Below are 21272 nucleotides of genomic sequence, written 5' to 3' on the forward strand. Positions count from 1 at the left end.
CACATCATGCTATTGAAAAACTTGAAAACCCCAACAGAAAAGACAACAGAAAACTCTCCACATGTAACAACTATAGGGTTCATAAACCAATAAACCTCTGTTCATTAACCAGTACACCTCTATTTGTTAACCGAAGGTGGTATTAAGCATAACCATTTTCTTCATTACTGTTGAATTATACTGTTGCATTAAACTACTTACAGTATGCAACATTAGCATTGTTACAGGTGTAGACTTTGCGTTAACTCTAAAAATCATTGGTCCAGCCTAACCAATCACACTGCATTATGGTGTTCCAGAGCCAGGTTACCAGTCAGCATGTTTGCAAGCTTCTAACAGGGCCAATAAGGCTCTGGGTGTTTTTTTTATTTTTGCATTTTATTCAATAGCAAGTTTTATAAACAGTTATGAGTTGGCTCATCTATGTGGGTTTATAACATGCCCTCCATACTGAGGCAGCCTTTGCTCAGTGCTCAGCCAGAAGGAATGGATTGTGCAATGCCCACAAGGGATGTCTCTTCCCAAAACACTGCCTGCCATCCTACCTTTTCCTATGAAGAGAATAAAGGCATCTCGCTAGGAAATGGGGTTATGCAAATTTTCCATAAATAAAGCTAGTGGTAGGACAATAAGTTTTGCATTTGAATGTTTGCATAGGATACCCGTTTAGGAAATGAAATGTAGCTTCTACATTTTACATCTAGCGAAATTCTATGCTGTCCCACTGCACAGGGCGTCAGGCCCCATCACAGTCAAATATCCTAGAAAAGAACGGAATTGTTGCATATCTGAAATATGTCTGAAAAAGTCACTAAAATCCCTGCTTACATGCAAACATTTTTGATTCTAGCATTTCACAGGTAGAGAAATATCCATTAAATTGACTGACTGTCAGGCCCTGTCACATCCCATAATAACAGCCATAGACAGGGCATGTTGGGGCTTAACAAATAGCCTGTTCGTTCTAGTTATTTTCAAAACGGCATTTTATTCAAGAATGAAAACATCCTGAGATGGCACAATAATTGTTCCTCATATTGCCTCCATATGACTCAATGTTCAGATTCAAGAGTAAGAATATTTTAAAGAATTTTTAAAGTGAAATGTACGTTTACCCAACGAGAGCGTTAACCCAACAGTACACAACTTGGTGGAAAACAGGATTTGCCTCCTGGCAGATTACATCAGTCTGACCAGGGCTTGTTTTGGACGCCACCTCTCTAGACGCCAGCGTGACCCTTATTTGCATTTGCGGCCACCTACAACTGTACACAACTTGATGGAAAACAGGATTGGCATCTGCACAGATCACATCAGTCTGATCTTTCTAGGAGTTTGTTTTGGGGGTTACACCTCTCCACCAGTGTTTCCTCAATATGAGGCATGAATACGTCCAATACGTCACGCTACACACTACACTTGTATGGCCCTTAGGTGACTGACACCATTTCACAACTGTGAGTCTGTTGTAGCTGACAAGGCTGTCCAAACTCGCTTCCCAAAAGGAGTTTTTATGGGATTACGTACCTTGTAGATACTTGGTCAATGGTCAATCTGATGCTTCAATTTGTGTTTTATGTGACACGCTGATGCTGGGTTCATGCAGTTTTGCGAAGTTTAAAATGTTTAGCCGACTACGTAATTTGTCAGCTATGATGAAATTCGTCAATAGGCTAAGTTCCACTTTTCATGTCATGAAATTACCATGCCTATGATAAGGCTTTGCACTTGTCCAGTATGGTCAATCTGTGTTGTCTCAATTGTGTTTCATATGACGCGCCGAAGCTATACATTGTAAAATGGTGCAGCTCCTTTAAGGGAGCCCCGTGCGCAGGGATGGAGAGAGAGAAAGCGAGAAGGGATATGTGTGTTAGAACTGAGATGCGTGTGGAAAAAGTAGACGTGCTGTTGAGACTGGAGCTAGTCATATTCAAAATAATGCAAAAATAAATCCGCAGATAAAACCAAAATCCTCGTTCATTTGCTAACCACTTTCAGATAGAGTGTTAGGGAGTTAGCCCCGAAGTTATGGATAACTTTGGCCCTGGACAAGCTCCCTGTTCTCCGACTAGGTCAGAAGAAAAAACAGTAGCCTAAAGGTTAACGCTATCAAACAAACCCAGAAACTACTAGGCCTACTTCTACTAACTACGATATGAGATATAGCCTACCTGCGAGCAGATAAGCCATATTTGTCATCGGATGAGGGGTTAGTGCAGAAGTGAAGTAGACTGCGCCACGTAACCTCCTCTCCATTTAGGTGATGGGCTTACCTTATGTTCCTGATTGATTAGCTACGAATAATACAGATTTTACAAGTTTTAATTGCTAGATTGACAAACGTGTAATATAGGCCTACATTTAATAAGTGTTCAAAATCAATCTATGGGATTGGGGTTGGTTGGTGCAGCCAAGCTCGTCCAGGGCGGGCACAGATGACTTCCAGGACGGGCCTGGCCCCCCAAAGCCACCCCATGACGCCAGGACTGCCTGCCAGTAGAAATATATACTTATATCTGTGTATGTGTAATGGTCTGTAATCTGACAATATAATAAGAACCATGATGGTGGGATACTCTAAGCAATTTACAAAATGTATGTACTGACATAAATAATTTTCATGGTTTACAATTTGGAGACCATGTAGGACAACTTTGACTGTGATGTGTATGTGTCCTCCAAAGCTGATAATACACAAGGCACCTTTCTGAACAATGTTTGTGGGCAATGTTCATTAGTATTGGCATCCGTGGCCTACTGGTTAGGGAATCGGACTTGTGACCGAAGGGTGGCTGGTTTGATCCCTGACTGGTAGGAAAAATGTGGGTGGGGGTAGTGACTGAACAGTGCCCTCCCATATCCATATCCACGGATGAGGTGCCCTTGAGCAAGGCACCTAATCCCCAACTGCTCCCCGGGTTATTTCATGGATCCAGGATACTATGCATTCTGAAGCTCCTGATAAAGTTCCCTTTGATGCTCAAATCAAACCAGCTAATAGGCTAACTGAAATAATACCATGCTAATCTCTAGGTATGGTGAAGGGTATGTGATGATGTGGGGCTATTTTAATTCCAAAGGCCAAGGTAACTTTATCAGGACGCATAGTATCCTGGATCCATGGGCCTTTAAAAAAAAAAAATCTGCCTGCCTCTATGGGAATTTAACATAGGGGTGTGAATACTTATGACCCCTGTATTTTAAGGAACAACATTTATTTATTATGACCGCCGCGCAGCGAAGCGGCGGTCATATAGGTTAAGTCAGATTTTTTTTTTTTTTTTTTTCTTTTTCGCATGTCCAAATTTCCGTCAATGATTCCCGGGACACTGAAAGACCGGGGTACACGAAACTTGGTGGGCATGTAACCCCACATGGATAGCATGGAACCATCGTTTTTCGTTTTGATCTGTAGCCCCCCCGCTGGACTGCACCCCCCGAAAGGAGGGTAGGGCAGACACAGTTTTCTGTGAATATCTCGAGAACCGTAAGGTTTAGGAGGACCATTTTTTTTTGTATGTTGATCTCAAGGGGCCATGTCAACCCATTCCATAATCACTCATTTCATGTATAGCGCCACCTAGTTAAACACAAAAAAGTAAAAATGAGGTGTTGAAATCGCAGGTATCTGTGACCTAACATAGTCAAAACTGCACGAAATTGGAAGTGTAGGATCATTATGACACCCTCTGAATGCACGCCAAGTTTCGTGGAATTCCGTTCATGGGGGGCCACACAATAAATTAATTTATGTTACTATACACCAACTGGCCTGTAGGTGGCCGGAGACAGTTTTCTGTGAATATCTCGAGAACCGTAGGGCCTAGGAGGTCCACCTTTTTTTTGTATGTTGGTCTTAAGGGGGCATGTCAACGCATCCCATTACCACTTATTTCATGTATAGCGCCACCTAGTTAAAAATTGAAAAGCAATAACTCTGGCTGACATGGTCAAAACTGCACGAAATTGAAAGTGTAGGATCATTATGACACCCTCCGAATGCATGCCAAGTTTTGTGAACTTTCGTTCATGGGGGGCCTTACAATAAAATAATTTATGTGTACATTTAGTGACCGTGCACCAACAAGGATTCCCGGGACACTGAAAGACCGGGGTACACGAAACTTGGTGGGCATGTAACCCCACATGGATAGCATGGAACCGTTGTTTTTTGTTTTGATCTGTAGCCCCCCCGCTGTACTGGACCCCCCGAAAGGAGGGTAGGGCAGACACAGTTTTCTGAGAATATCTTGAGAACCGTAGGGCCTAGGATGACCAATTTGTATGTTTGCCTCCAGGGGTCATGTTAACCCATTCCATGTGCACACATACATTCACAGTAATCATACGTATGACATACTCACACAGTAGACATATGTACGCATGCATGCACATGCACAAACACACATACGCAGGCAAACACACAAGCACACACACACACACACACACACACACACAAACATAAACGTGTACACGCACACAATTCAAGAATTTCTCAGAATTATGAACAGGCAAGATGCACATGCACAAACACACATACGCAGGCAAACACACAAGCACGCACACACACACACACACACACACCCACACACATAAACATAAACGTGTACACGCACACATGCACACAATTCAAGAATTTCTCAGAATTATGAACAGGCAAGATGGGGGTGGGGTTGTATAAAATGAATTTTACACGCCTTTCAGCGTGATTTATTTTTGTGGAAAAAATGTGCTGGACTGGGCGGCGGTCATATTTTGTACCGCTCTGCGGTACATCTAGTTCATAAGATAGATAAGTCTCTGTGTGTGCAGTAACTCCATCTGATACACTACCGGTAGGCTATCATAATCGTACATGATTTTGTTGGACAAATTCTTTGCTGTGGCACAATATAGCTCAAATAGCAATTAAAATAGCTTCCATTGATTATAGTAGAAGATAAATGTTGCAGCATTACGCTCTGCAAACATTCCGCAGTTGCGCGTCCAGTGTAGCCTGGACCTTGATGCGCTACCACCAATAGTCCTGTCCCTCCACGTGTGGCATCGTGTGATGATGCCTTCTAGTAGTCTGTATCAATGTCAGTTTGTGTGCCAGGGGAATAGATGTTTGTACATACCCTGTGTTGCCAGGCAAGAACCCCCCACTGACAAAATAACTGAGCTATGCACTGTAATGTCAGACCTGCAACCTCTCTTCATTTCTTGGCCTAAAAGATATCTCTGTGCCTCTAGGCCATCAGAGATGTACTGAGTCCTCTTGTGGCGAGTTTGCCCAATGTGGTACATTGGGAGCCTGTGTGTGCAAGCCTGGATATAAGATGCCCAAAGGACTTCTACCGACAGGACACACATACGGATGCACAGGTGAGAAAAAGAGATTTAGAAAATGTAAGATTTGAGGATTAGATTTTCATATATCTTTATTTACACATGTTAAGGAACACACCAACATTTTGGGACACTAGCTGATTCACCGTATATCCCAGAGATAGATAAGTCTCTGTGTGTGCAGTAACTCCATCTGATACACCTACCGGTAGGCTATCATATTCATACATGATTTTGTTGGACAAATTCATTGCTGTGGCACAATATGTCAGTTCAATCATAACACTGTAAAAAAAAAACATGAGTTTGTTTTCTTTCATTTTGTGTGGTTTAGTAACTGTGACAAACCTTCTTTTCCTTTTTTCTCCCAATACACTAACCTTATCTGATTCAATTAGAAAAATGAATTACTCAATTGGAAGGACTATTTGAACACAATCAGATTGTGTTTCATCCCCCTCCCCCCTCGCCCTTCAAACTTTAACATAGGTAGTGCATAACACCTACAGTAATCAGTTCCAATTTCAACTTGTCTCTAAGCATATCCATCTTTAAGAAAACTCATGTGAAAACTTTTGGCAGCACTCTTTCCTGCCTAATTATTTCAGTACTCTTGCAAAGGCTCGTGGCACCAAGGCATCCCATGTGTTCATTTGCTTTATTTGTTCAGTACTTAGGTGCTTCACATTAATCATTCTGTTGGACAAATTATTTGCTGTGGCAAAATATGCCAGTTCAATGTCATAACATGGTGTTTAAAAAACAACAACAACATGAGTTTGTTTACTTCATGTATTGTGGTTTAGTAACTGACAAACCCTCTTTTCACCAGTATATACACTTACCTTACCTGATTCAACATGGATTAAATGGATTACTCAATTGGAATGACTATTGAACACAATGAGGTTGTGTTTCGTTTAAAACTGGACTGTTTTATGTAATTGTAACGTAATATGGTTTGATAAATGGGACAGCCCTTTCTTTTCCTTTTTCACACTGTGTGATGCTCCTCTATGAGATGGTGAATTATGCTATGCAATGTTACATGACATTATGATCACCCATCTCCACACCCAGACCCCTGTGAGCAGTACACCAACATCTCTGACCCGTGGCGGAACCGTGGCTTCTTGTCGACTTCCTCTCAACTCCAGCTGAAAGACGACTCGGACCTGCAGGAAGGCTGGTACCGCTTCGTTGGTGTAGGGGGTGACATCCTGGATTTCTCCAGCATTCCAATCCAATCTCTGGCAGAGCCGCGCCTAGGATACTGTTCCCTCAGATCATACAGCCCTACGGTCACAAACATAAATCTGTGTGCAGGAGCGATCAGTAATGGAAGTGTGGATGTTAAAGTCTGTTCATCTAGATACTACGTGCACAAGCTCAGACCCACCGCCAGCAATCAGATTTATGCCACAAGTAAGACAATACTCTTTTCATGACAGCCCCATAGTTTTGAATTTTATAACTAATGGTATGCAGATTGACACCCTGGCTCACTGAATCATGCATTAACAGATGGTTTGTGAAAATAGACAGTGTTTTTGGGTGTTAGGTACAGACGTGCAACTGAAGCAGAACATTTGCAGGGCAAAAAATAAATAAAAATGCAACTAGAAATGTAATGCCAGAGGAATTAAGGTAGTGGATGGAAAGCTGCTGGCTTAATGTTGTTCAGAGTTTCCTGACAAAAAAACATTGAATCACTTAATCTTTGGGTTCATACTTCATGTACCAAAAACCTTGTGTGTCAAGGCGTTCTTGAGATATAACACTCAAGGTGTTTTTGACCTTGATATTTGACCTCCAACATCAATTCACTTTATCTTTGAGTCCATACAAACACTCATACCAAATTTCAGGCATGTATGTCAGGGCATTCTTGAGATATCGCGCTCAGAGTATCATGGACTTAACCTTTGTCATTTGACCTCCAACATCAACTCACTTCATCTTTAAGTCCATACAAACACTTGTACCAAATTTGAAGCATATGAGTCAAGCCGTTCTGGAGATATAATGTGCAAAGCATGATATGGCTGTGACTTTTATTTTGAAACACGGGAAACACTTAAACAGGATATGTAGTTCAGGGAGAGCCAGATTGTTGGCTATGCTAAGAAGCTGAGACAGTTGGATTCACAAGTGACATCTGTGCTAGTGTTTTGATTAGCCCGGGAACTACTCTGGGAGCTTAACGAGCGCAGCTGGCTTTAGGCCATTATGACATCACAGCCTCCATTCAAGTCTATGGGGGGAAAATGGGCTGTTTAACATTTTTAATCCCCTATTTGTCAAAAAGTATAAACTGAAAAAAATCTGAAATAATAACTCTCTTGTCCAACTCAAGACCTACACAATGGTTATTTCAACATGTCTGTACGTTAAGCGGTTAGAGTCACATTAATTCTTGAAAGGTAAAAACATACATAGATAGATAGATAGATAAATTAACCTAGCCCGGTTAATTTCACTCTCTTCTCAACTGACTATTCAAACATGTTTATTTAAGATGTGGGCTAGGCTATATGAAATGCCTTAATGTAGTTGATGTCTGTATAGAGGCACGCATGCTCCCTGATCTTGGCTTCAAGCTCATCCTGCTTGTTGCGCGCATCTGAAAAAAAATCTCCTGTGCACGACCTTCCTGCGCAAGGTTGAAATTTCTCGTTTGACAGAGGAAATGTCGCAATTTTGACGTCACATTGTCGCGCTACCGGTCAGGAGCGACGAGTATGTAGTACCTGCAAACATTCCATTTCAGTTGCGCGTCCGGTGTAGCCTGGACCTTGATGCGCTACCACCAATTGTACTGTCCCTCCACGTGTGGCATCGTGTGATGATGCCTTCTAGTACTCTGTGTCAATATCAGTTTGTGTGCCAGGGGAATAGATGTTTATACATACTTTGTGTTGCCAGGCAAGAATCTCCCACTGACAAAATACTGAGCTATTGTGACATGCCGGCTCGATGCATGAAACATGAAAGGGGAGGCCACACGCTGATTCCATAATAATGAAGATAATTTATTAATTAAAGGTTAGTTTAACAGACTAAATGATAACGTGGTGTAGTGCAAGTCAGTATAATGGAAGGAAACCAAAAGTGTCATGCAAAATCAGTCTAGGGGTTTAACAACCAAAGGACAACGAAAGCCAAATGCCAGGAGGAGGAAGCCGGGCCTGGCTGTTGTGGACGCAGGGGATTTATAGTCCTGCCAATCAGGCACACCTGAACACCAACACCTGCTCAACAGGAATAGAGAGAGCGGTAGAGAGCACAGGCACACCAAACAGGGCGGGGTCTAAGACCTGCCAATATTCGTCACATATCCCCCCCCTTAAGACAGAAGCCTACCTAAATGGGATTCTGTACATACTGTAACATCAAACATCCCTTTCACAAAACACATAGACCATCCCAGTCCCAAATACCAGGACATATACAACCCACTCACCCATCACCGTGGTCACATCCACTCAACACTCACTACTAGGGTCAGATGTAAACCCCACCATGCATACTCTCACCACTCCTCACGCTCACCAGCCACCAAACCTCCTGACCCACAGCAATTCCGGCGCCTGCATGGAAAAGTAATCTAAGCGGGACAGAAGCAGAGATACAGGAGAGGAGAGAAATGAGTGAAACAGACAATCAACCTATCCCACCATACCTAGGCCGCGGGACAACGCATCTGCCAAAACGTTATCCACGCCCCGAATATGGTGAATCTGTAAGTCATACGGTTGCAAAAACAACGCCCAACGCATCAGGCGTTGATTCGGATTCTGTAGTGAATGTAGAAAGGTCAGTGGATTGTGATCTGAGAACACGACCACTGGATGAACTCCCCCACCCACATATACGTCGAAGTGCAAGAGCCCACACCAAGGCCAGCGCTTCTTTCTCGATTGTCGAATAGTTGAGTTGGTAGCCATTAAACTTTTTTGAAAAGTAACAAACTGGACGGTCTATACCATTAACATCTGATTGTAACAGCACTGCACCTGCCCCAACTTAGCTGGCATCCACATGGATTTTAAACGGACAGTCAAGCTGGGGAGCAGCCAGGACAGGCGCAGTGGTGAGCAACAGTTTGGCATTATCAAAAGCGCGTTGGCACTCGTCAGTCCAACAAAATTGAACCTTGCCCTTTAACAAATTGGTGAGGGGTGCAACCACTGTGGAAAAATTTGAACAAAAACTCCGATAATATCCGACCATGCCTAAAAATCGCATCAACTCTTTTTTTTGTTGAAGGAGGTGGGAAACTGTCAATGGCCATCACTTTGGCCCGTACCGGTCGTACCTCTCCCTGCCCCACCACCTTCCCCAGATAAACCACCGTAGCCTGCGCAAATTCACATTTCGCTAAATTTACGGTAAGGTTGGCCGCCAAGAATCTCTCAAATAACGCCGCCAATCTAGACAAATGTGAAGGCCAGGTATCACTCACTGTTACAACGTCGTCTAAATAAACGGCGCAACCCTCAAGCCCCGATATTACACGGTTCATCAAGCGCTGGAAACTTGAGGGCGCGTTACGTAATCCAAAACTCATAACGTTGTATGAGTACAGGCCCGACGGAGTGACAAAAGCAGAGATCTCCTGCGCCCTCGGCGTTAACGGGATTTGATAATAACCTTTGAGTAAGTCACACTTTGTAACAAATTTTGCTGAACCTACACGGTCTACGCAGTCCTCTATCCGAGGAAGTGGAAAGGAGTCGGGCTTCGTTACCATGTTCACTTTGCGATAATCTGTACAGAATCTAAACGTACTATCTGGTTTTGCTACCAGTAAGCATGGTGACGCCCAACTAGAATACGACGGTTTAGCCAGACCATTTCCAAGTAAATACTGGACCTCACCCTCCAGAATTTTCTGTTTGGCTGGTGGAACGCGGTAGAACCGCTGCCTTATTGGATCAGCCCCACCAACGTCTATATCGTGCTCAATAGCATTCGTGCATGTCGGTACATCGGAAAATAATGACGAATAGGATAAAATCAGGGATTTTAATTCACCCCTCTGTTCATCGGACATATGACCCAAAAGGCCATCAAGATTGTTCAACATTTCTGAATTTTTCAGACGTGGCAACAGTAAACAGTCGTCAGGGCCACCCTCCTCCTCCCCCTCGGCTGCCACCCTCAGGGGAGGAGAAACCGTACCCCCGACTGCCAGAGCAGCAGTCTTAACCTCATCTCCATCACTTCGGGACGATGGAGTGTAATACCGTTTCAATAAATTTATGTGACACAGCTGAGACGACTTCTTTCGATTTGGTGTAGCAATTAAATAATCCTGCTCAGTGACTTGACGAACCACAGCATAAGGGCCCGAAAACCGTGCACGAAACGGTGAGCCAGGGATTGGCAACAACGCCAATACCTGGTCCCCCGGAGTGAACAGTCTTGCCTCTGCATGAAGGTCGAAAACTTTTTTCATCCGTGCCTGAGATTTTATCAGGTTAGTTTTTGCACACTGCCCAGACAAAAACAACCTGCGACGGAAACCATGAACAAAATCAATGAGGTTAACTGGAGGGTCCGATTCCTGCAAACCATCTTTTAAAACGGACAGTGGACCGCGAACCTTATGTGCAAATACTAATTCATTCGGACTGAATCCCAGACTATCCTGCGAGACTTCCCGAGCTGCCAGCAGCAACCATGGGAGGCCTTCCTCCCAATCGCGCTGTAATTCACAACAATAAGCACGCAGCAGAGACTTTAAGGTTAGATGGAATCGCTCTAAAGCACCTTGGCTCTGCGGATGGTAAGCGCTACTTAAGTTATGTTTTACCCGAAGTTGTTTCAAAATGTCCGCAAACATCTTCGAGGTGAAATTACTCCCTCGATCAGACTGAATTACTTTGGGAATGCCAAAGACTGAAATAAACTGTGACAGAGCCTTTACTATAGACTTTGTAGTGATGCTTCTCAAAGGGAATGCTGCCGGATATCTAGTAGTTTGACACATGACTGTTAACAAGTAACTAGAACCGGATTTCGATGGGGGTAATGGACCAACACAATCTATTAGGAGAAGTTCGAAAGGCTGACCCACTGCTGCGATTGGATGCAGTGGAGCGGGCTTAATAGACTGGTTTGCCTTACCAGCTATTTGGCAAATATGACAGGTTTTAATAAAGCCTGCTACATCACGCCTCAATCGTGGCCAGTAGAAATGCTGGAGTAATCGAACATACGTTTTACGCACGCCGAAATGGCCCGCTCCCTCCCCATGGGCAGCATGTAATACCCTTTCTCTGTATCTCTTCGGCACGACGATCTGTAATAAAGTGTCAGTCAACTCGTTGTAAGAGACAAATTTACGCACAAGCAACCAGTCAACAATAAAATATCCCCGATCTGCGCTTGGCATTTTCTCTTCTGATAAGGCCCCACCCAATAGCTCTGCCAACCCATCATCCTCTGTCTGGGCCTGAACAAAATCACAGCGTTCGAACGCTGATGGCAAATTTGGTAGCTGTGGGCATACACGTTTAATGTCGGAGAGCTCACCAGAACCATTCACTGCCTGCGCGCGACTCTTTGCCCGAGTCACTGCGCACGCAGCGAACACCTCAGGAAACTCTGCGGCAGATTCGTCTGGTTCATCAACCTCTATTGGCTCGGTAGTCACTATGGGATGCACTGGTCCTCTCGGCCATACTTGATCCCCTGCCAAGATGTTACCTAAAATCACATGGACACCTGGTACAGGCAACGCTGGGCGCACCCCGACAATAACTTCACCCTGCACAAGATCGGAATTCAGTACGACCCTGTGCAGGGGAACGGACATAGTTTGCATACCAATGCCCCTAATGAGAACACTATTTCCTGTATGGGATTGTACTGAAAACGGTAAAACTGACTCGACCACAAAAGTCTCCGTAGCCCCAGTGTCACGCAGGATTTTAACAGGTTTTATATCTGGGCTTCCCAGAAGCGAAATGAAACCGCCAGTTATGAACGGGGCATAGCCCTCACTGACGTCACCATCAGCGAACTCAGACGCACACTGGCCTTCAACAGGAGGGTCAGACACCTCGCAGCCTGAACCTACTGCTGGGGCAGTGCCCTCTGGTGGGTTTTTCACCTGCACAACCTGAGAGGTGCGACTAGAGTGTTGAACCGGGGCAACGCATCCCACCCCCTTAACTGAGTGCGGTTGATTGGAGTTAGACCTGTTTTTATTTTTACCTCGAAGCAATGGACATTCCTTCTTCCAATGACCATACTCAAGACAATAGTGACAGTTGTTTTCAGAGTCGGTTTTACTGCGACTGGCCTGCTCATGTCTAACCACAGCCTGACCACTATTGTTACCATTAAACCGACTATACCGCTGTTCATCCCGTGTGTAATTGACCCTGTGTGGAATATACTCATTACTTCTACCTTTATGAGTTAAGGTATACTCATCCGCAAGTATGCCAGCCTCTGCAGCAGTTTTAACCTTATGCTCATTAATAAAAGTTGCAAGCCGTTCGGGGACAATGCGTTTAAACTGCTCCAAGACTATCAAATCACATAATTCCTCAAACGTGTTGACACTTACAGAGGAACACCAGCGGTTAAAAAAACCAACGAGGTCTCTGGCCACCTCAGAGTATGTTTGTCTATCATTTTTTCGCCAATTTCTGAAACGTTGCCTATAGAACTCCGGGACTTGTTCATAAGACCGCAGCACCGCTTCTTTAACTGACCTGTAACTCCTCCGCTCAGTCACCGACAAAGCAATATACGCGTCTTGAGCTCGGCCCGATAAAACAGTCTGGAGCAACATGGTGCGCTCCGAATCACCCCAACCCCGCTCATCTGCAATGCCCTCAAAAAGTGAGAAAAAGATGTGACCGTGATCCCGACTAAATTTGGGTAAAAACCTAATCATATTTGAAAGGCTCCCGTCTACGACATTTCCAACCGAATCATCCCGTAGTTTACCTTCAGCAATTAGTCTTAAGCGCTCTCTTTGAATGTCGTTTTCCCTTTCCTCCTGTCGGTCACGTAGTTTCATCTTTTCATACTCAAACTCGCGCTCCTTTTCCCTTTCAATGCGCTGTTGCTCTAGTTCATATACTCGACTTTTATGCTCTGCTTCTCACAGTAAAATTCCAAGAGTTAAAATGACAGAGTAGACTGTTATTGACTCTAATAGAGTTACATTTACTACAGTTGGAGTAAAATATACTCTAGCATATTAGTTAAAAAACAGAGTTAAAATCACAAGAGTTAATCATCCACCTCATTTTCTCATTTGGACGCCATTTTAGAAATTTCTTGGGAGATGTTTGCCTAATTATTATTAGGATATTATTCATAAAAAATCAAGTGTTTACTTCTGGTTTATTCCAAAGTCATTCGGTAGCTTTAAGATTTTTTTCTGGACTAGGCTACTAAAAAATTACTTGCAAGTTTGTAGGCTAGCATGTGCTACAGTAAAATAGGCAAATACTGCTAAGCTATCTATAAACGGAGTCTCTGTTATCAAGCCTATAGCTGTTCACAAAGAATAGTCAAAGCGGACAAACATTATAATAATACTAATAATTATAATTATTGTATGTTTGTTACATGCAAGTGTGTAAGGGCTCAGACAAATTACTAACTGGCGGAACGTGCCTTCTGGCATCTCACGTCAGAGACGAACGTTAGTAGCCTATCACCCACTTCCTTCCATTTGAGAGAATGCAGCGACGCGACGGAGCCTGGTTAGAAGAATCTCTCTGAAGTGCAGTTGAAGGTGAGTAGATGTTCATCTAAAATACACTTACTAGAGATTTATTTCACATGTTCCGTAGTATGCCTCGAAAATGATAAACAATAAGCGGTGATGCGAAAGAGGAGTGTAACTTAACGTAAATGTATGGTCAAGATATCATTCTGAAATGTGTTGACCTTCAGGGGCTAACGTTAACGTTAAGTTAACTGCTAACGAAGGTTGAAAGTTAACATGAACGTTACCTCTGTGTAACATGAGGTACATGTCAATTCGTGCTCCTGTATTGTACAATGCTATACGTTTTTTTTATCATGTTAATATTTACTCAACCAAATATGATACCAGTATAATCGTCTTTAATGGTCAACATTGACTTGGTTAGCAGCTAGCCTATCAGCCAACGTAGCTCTCATTGGCAGCTTAGCATAATGCAAATCAGATATCAAATAAAGGCTATGGTTAGCTTAATGAGGTAACAGTTACTGTTGTTAGCTACTTAACATTAACAGTCATTAATAGGGCAAATTAGCTTAAAGTTCATGCTCTACCAAAAAGCTTGTTTCACGTAAAACAGGCATCCATAAGCATGAATTTGGCCTTCACAAGTTGGTTATTTCAAAACTAGCTGCATTAATTGACTATCAAGGACATGTGTTGATTGCTGAATGTGCATCATTGATAGCATAGAAGACACGTGTTCAGTGCAAAGTGCCAACAGGTGCACGTGCCACATTTACTAGTTTAGTCGGTGTCACTGAGATAGTTGTTACCTGTTTTTTTTTTTTAAGAAACTGTTTTAAAAGTAGTGTTGATTTTGTCTGAATGTTTGATTTTATGTTTTCTCAGGATGTTGGTGAAAGTTAAATACCAGGCAGACCAGATACATTAAAATGGTGGAAACTGATGCCACTCTAGAGGATTTATTTAACCAAGGTACTGATTTATTCAATTGTTGCATCACATTTACTAGTTTAGTCAGTGTCACTGAGATAGTTGTTACCTGTTTTTTTTTTTAAGAAACTGTTTTAAAAGTAGTGTTGATTTTGTCTGAATGTTTAATTTTATGTTTTCTCAGGATGTTGGTGAAAGTTAAATACCAGGCAGACCAGATACATTAAAATGGTGGAAACTGATGCCACTCTAGAGGATTTATTTAACCAAGGTACTGATTTATTCAATTGTTGCATTGTTTAAGTCTATTGTCAGTTTTTTTTTGTAATGTTCTGTTAATTTTTATTTTAGTGTTCATGAAATTTGATATTTAAGCCAAACACCAAGCTGGACTAAAATGTATGATGAGTTTGGTACAGAAGATTGACAACTATGTGTCTGAAGATGTGGTGAAGGATCCAAAATGTGGTGTATTAAAGCTGAAGCCTGCAGAAGATGATGGTGAGTTGTAATATGGAATGTAGTTAAAACTTGGTACAAGTTTTGTGAATATATCAACAGCGGTTGCAACACATTGTTTTGATGGAATTCCACTCTGTGGGGTTTGTGGATGTTGATTATGTCCGTCTTTGAGCCTATTTAGTGTTTAAAAATCTCAGCCATCAAAGACTACATGACATACAGCCGTCACAGGTACTGGACATGACTATATTACTGATTTATTCTGTCCTCTGCTTTGTAGTAGATGCATTATGTGATTCAGATGACACCACTGCCTTGTCTCCAAATAAGCCCAAGGGAGATGATGGGGTAGAGCAAGTAAGTGGCATTTTTTCCCTAGTTAAATATTGGTAAAATCTTTATGCTGCCCATTAACACAAAGGTAACCTAAACTGAAACCCACACTGAGGTATTTTTTTTTCTTCAAAAAAATTCCACACACTCAGATCTGTGCAAAATGATCTTTCTATTCTAGATTTCGGTCATAGACCCTCTTCAGGAATCCTGAAAAAGGCCCATGACCGAAAGCTATATAAAAAGATAATTTTGCACAGATGTGAGTGTGTGGATTTGTCATGCTGTGCTTGACTTTTGACTTTAAATCCCAGCATCTCAACCACCAGATGAACAGCATTATTTGTCTCTTTTAAATGATTGAACTTGAAATGAAACCATTTCATAAGTATTTCTGCATACAAATTGTAATGAATCTGTTTAAGATCAAATACATTGTTTACAGTGCACTGAATTTCACATTGATCTCCATTTCTCAAGGTCACCGAGAACTGTCGGTACAGGGAAAAAAAACAATCGGATTCACTTAGCTCGAGATGCTGCAGCCAGGAAGCTACTGCGCTACACTCTAGGGGCATGTTCCTGAGCCCCAATGTTCATGACCCCAGAGTGTAGCGCTGTAGCTGCACAGTCGCTTTAGCTGCTGGCTTTAGCAACTCGAGCTATGTAAAACCGATTGTTTTCGTTTTACATACTCGGTGACCCAAGAAATGGAGATCTATTTGGAAAATCGCTGGATTTCCCCTTAATGCTGGAACTCACCCTACTTTACACTGTTTTATAGGAACATTTCTATGATCCAGCCAGCGGATCAGGGTACCTGGCCTGACGCATTAAAACAATTCAGAGGAAAGCTTCAGGAACCACAAAGTCCAGCACACAATGAACATAATGGAGGACCAGCTTCTGAAGATGTGCCCGAGCCAGTCCTGAATGAAGAACAGCTGAGAGAGGCGGTATCTCTAATGAAGCATTCTTCTGATGAAGAAGTTGTGCGGCTGAAGGTGAACGTTTGATTATCGTCAGAAAAAATGGTCCATGACCCTCAATCACCTCATATGCTTGCAACATTCTCTCGATTCGTGGATGTAATGGATCAGATTGAGCAAGACTGTGTTACTGTTTGGTGAGATTTCAGCGAACCTTCTTGAGAGGTGGTCAACTATGTTCAAAGAGAAGACTATTAAACAGAGTAAAGGTCTTTCTTCCTCCAGCATCGAACTGCAAAAAAGGATCCAGGTAGCAGAATCACCACATGGGCTGTGTCCCGGTAGAACACTCAGGTTAAAGTGTGGTGAGACTGGGTGTTTCAGGGACATTTTCTGGCTTTTAGAAAACATTTGGAAATGTTACATGAGTATAGCGTTAATAATGTTCATGTTTTGGAAAATAACTGTAGTGAACACAGAAGTAATGATTTGGCGGTAGATTTTGATACAGTGGTTCCTGTTATGCATTCTGCTGTACATGAGATACAGGTTAAGGAAACTATTCAGTTTTTTGAGTGATAAGCAAAGTGTTGAGGAAATGAATCATACTTTAAGTCATCTTGAAAATCTCTTCTAGGCCCCATCCATTGGATCATGCCTTAGGTATGAGCTACACCAGGCGCGTAACTGAAGCGTTCCGTTCGCGACGCGTAAAATTCATTTTAAATGAATGGTCTATTTTTTTCGAACGTACGCGCCGCTATCACGTCTGATGTAGCTACCGCCATTGATTATAGTGGCAGCTAATTGTTGCAGCAGACGCTATGCGAACGTAATGCTTCAGTTACGCGCCTGGTGTAGCTTCACTGTTAGAATGTGTGGACTTAAACATGTCGGTGATGCTAGAATGTTTCAGTACAGGCTGTAGAGTGAGTAAAATTGGTATGTAAGCTAATGTATCACTAACAACAACTTGATATTATGTTCTAGTGGCTTTGTTCCATTTGATGCCAAATGTGTTGTACATGCATTTACAAAAGGAAAAAAAAATGAAACTTTTTATATTGTATATTAATACATTAACTTAATATTTTGTAATAAATATATTTTCAATAATTTGTCTGTATGTCCTTCAGATTTTGTAGAGCTTGATAAAGACAAGCAAAATGGTGACTCTAGCAAGAGTAGCTGGGAATAAACTCTGAATAGAGATAAACTAAGATTACCCCATTAAGAGTTAAGATGACTCTGGAAAGAGTTGTTGGCTTATAGAGTAGATATTTCTTTACTCCCTGTGGAGTTTATCTTGGTGATTTTTTCAACTCTCTATAGAGTAAATTTAACTCTGAAAAATGTGCTCTAGGAGAAGAGTCAAATTTACTCTCTGTGGGGTGGGACCAATGGGTCTCTATGACAGAGTCAGAATCGACTCTATTAGAGTTGAAAACAACTCTGACAATTTTACTCGCTTCAGCTCCACCTCGCGCTCCTGCTCTCGTTCTGCTGCCTCAAAACGCTTTTGATCCAGCTGTAATTTCAAGAGCTCCATTTGTTGGTCAAAAGTTAAAGCATTTGGTTCAGAACGCGGCCCTTCATTTGAATGTGTAGGAGTAGAGGCCGCTGATGGAACTACGGGGTCAGGGGCTGAGCCTATCTCTATAATGGACAAATTTACCAATTTCGATTTTACCTGATCTTTTAGTTCTTGTTTCTTTAATTCTTTCGGCAGAGTGTCGTCAAATTGGTAATGCTCCGCAACTTTACGCAACTGAGCTATAGTTAACCCATCCAAATATGCCTCCGATGGACACGCAAAAAAACTATCCAATGTTTCCATTTCTGCAATTTTACCCTAAACTGCGAACTGGATTAATTTAGCGCGCTTATAGCCCGAAAATGCCCACCAAATCAAATTTTCCTTCAAAAAACATGGCTCAGACGCAACAGTGTACAATCCGCCGATAATCTAACACAGGTGCAGATAACCACCCCAATAACCCACAAGACTAGAGCTGCCCCGCATCTAACTGAGAAACACAGCCCTGAATATGCTCATGCAATTGAGTTGCAAGCAACCCCAGCGCGTTCGACACAACAAACACATACACAATAGCACCCAGCGGTAAGCGCTCTTCACCTTTCGCGGGGTTTCACGTCTGCTCAGGTAGGCTCTAACCTACCACCCCCCCCCCCCAATTAGCAACTAAGCTACACCTGCGCCAAATTACCACAGCCTGCACGTCTTACCTGCAGCGAAATGTAACGAAAGCTGCAAGTAGCCCCTAAATGGCTCTCCTCCACGGCAAACCAAACAGCAAAACCTCAATCAATTAGATCGGCAAACCGAAATCTGAGTAAATTACCAAATACTAACTTATCAATTGAAAAATAAACAATTTCAGCGCGAGTCTCCCCAATTTATAATTAACTGCACAGGCAATTTACGCCCGTCCGTAAGGCCAATTCAAAACAGTGGACTTTACGGAAAATTAAGTTACCTTACCAAATTCCGGAAAAAATCACGGAGAGCCCCCATATGTGACATGCCGGCTCGATGCATGAAACATGAAAGGGGAGGCCACACGCTGATTCCATAATAATGAAGATAATTTATTAATTAAAGGTTAGTTTAACAGAGACTAAATGATAACGTGGTGTAGTGCAAGTCAGTATAATGGAAGGAAACCAAAAGTGTCATGCAAAATCAGTCTAGGGGTTTAACAACCGAAGGACAACGAAAGCCAAATGCCAGGAGGAGGAAGCCGGGCCTGGCTGTTGTGGACGCAGGGGATTTATAGTCCTGCCAATCAGGCACACCTGAACACCAACACCTGCTCAACAGGAATAGAGAGAGAGAGCGGTAGAGAGCACAGGCACACCAAACAGGGCGGGGTCTAAGACCTGCCAATATTCGTCACACTATGCACTGTAATGTCAGACCTGCAACCTCCCTTCATTTCCTGGCCCTAAAAGATATCTCTGTGCCTCTAGGCCATCAGAGATGTACTGAGTCCTCTTGTGGCGAGTTTGCCCAATGTGGTACATTGGGAGCCTGTGTGTGCAAGCCTGGATATGAGATGCCCAAAGGACTTCTACCGACAGGACACACATACGGATGCAGAGGTGAGAGAAAGAGATTTAGAAAATGTAAGATTTGAGGATTAGATTTTCATATATCTTTATTTACACGTGTTAAGGAACACACCAACATTTTGGGACACTAGCTTATTCACCGTATATCCCAGAGATAGATAAATCTCTGTGTGCAGTAACTCCATCTGATACACCTACCGGTAGGCTATCATATTCATACATGCCAGTTCAATGTCATAACACTGTGTTTAAAAAACAACAACAACATGAGTATGTTTACTTCCAGACCCCTGTGAGCAGTACACCAACATCTCTGACCCGTGGAGGAACCGTGGCTTCTTGTCGACTCCTTCTCAACTCCAGCTGAAAGACGACTCGGACCTGCAGGAAGGCTGGTACCGCTTCGTCGGTGTAGGGGGTGACGTCCTGGATTTTGCCCTCATTCCAATCTCATCTTTGGCAGAGGAGCGTCTGGGACACTGTAGCCCCCGCTCGTACAGTCCTACGGTCAATAACATAAAACTGTGTGCAGGACAGATCAGTAAAGGAAGTGTGGATGTTAAAGTATGTCTATCATACTTTGTGCATAAGCTCAGACCCACCACCAGTGGTCAGATATACGCCACACGTAAGACAATCCAGTTAATATCATGACAGCTCCATAGTTTTGAACCTTTATTTCCTGGCTCTAAAAATGATCTCTGTGACTCTAGGCCATTTCAGGTGTACGGATTCCTCTTGTGGTGAGTTTGCCCAATGTGGTATATTTGGAGCCTGTGTGTGCAAGCCTGGATATGAGATGCCCAAAGGACTTCTACCAACAGGAGACACATACAGATGCACAGGTGAGGTAGAGAAAGTGAGAGAATTCAATAGCAGCAGCAACAGCAAAATAACACAACAATCAGACCATAATAATTCTGTTAAAGTAAACAAAATTCTATCTTGCTGCAAAGTGCTTCTTTTTGTACAACAAAAAGAAACATCCTGCCCATATGAAAATGTTTTATTACTTTGATTAATCAGAATGACTGAAGAACCCAGACAAACCTGTTAGCAAATGTATATAACTGTAAGTATATAAATGTATACCGTATATATAGTTTTTTGATCCCGTGAGGGAAATTTGGTCTCTGTATTTATCCCAATCCGTGAATTAGTGAAACACACACAGCACACAGTGTACACACAGTGAGGTGAAGCACACACTAATCCCGACGCAGTGAGCTGCCTGCATCAACAGTGGCGCTCGGGGAGCAGTGAGGGGTTAGGTGCCTTGCTCAAGGGCACTTCAGTCGTGCCTACTGGTCGGGGTTCCCTCTCATCTCTGACCCGTGGAGGAACCGTGGCTTCTTGTCGACTTCCTCTCAACTCCAGCTGAAGAATGACTCGAACCTGCAGGAAGGCTGGTACCGCTTCGTCGGTGTAGGGGGTGACATTCTGGATTTCGGCACCATTCCCATCCTATCTTTGGCAGAGGAGCGTTT

General features: G+C 42.8%; 1 protein-coding gene and 1 long non-coding RNA gene across 3 annotated transcripts; both read left to right on the plus strand.

Annotated features, from left to right (window-relative positions):
• Positions 1–13694: 13694 nt before the first annotated feature.
• Positions 13695–17734, plus strand: LOC143127547 (uncharacterized). 2 transcript variants are annotated; one of them, XR_012987650.1, is made up of 6 exons: positions 13695–14098; positions 14924–15010; positions 15153–15239; positions 15320–15469; positions 15711–15787; positions 16548–17734. It is a non-coding gene; the product is annotated as an uncharacterized LOC143127547 (long non-coding RNA). The 2 variants fall into 2 exon arrangements; XR_012987649.1 differs by lacking the exon at positions 13695–14098 and having other exon boundaries at positions 14147–15010.
• A 1879-nt stretch (positions 17735–19613) lies between these two features.
• Positions 19614–20820, plus strand: LOC143127072 (oncoprotein-induced transcript 3 protein-like). Its single transcript, XM_076288375.1, has 4 exons — positions 19614–19815; positions 20072–20413; positions 20499–20644; positions 20812–20820. Exons 1-4 carry the CDS (start codon positions 19614–19616, stop codon positions 20818–20820), a joined length of 699 nt encoding a protein of 232 aa, XP_076144490.1.
• Positions 20821–21272: the final 452 nt, after the last annotated feature.

The sequence above is a fragment of the Alosa pseudoharengus genome, unplaced genomic scaffold (assembly GCF_046254945.1).
Source record: "Alosa pseudoharengus isolate Yale_2024_CS ecotype anadromous, Long Island Sound unplaced genomic scaffold, YU_APseudo_1.1 YU_APseudo_1.1_scf_17, whole genome shotgun sequence".
Lineage (NCBI taxonomy): Eukaryota > Metazoa > Chordata > Actinopteri > Clupeiformes > Clupeidae > Alosa > Alosa pseudoharengus.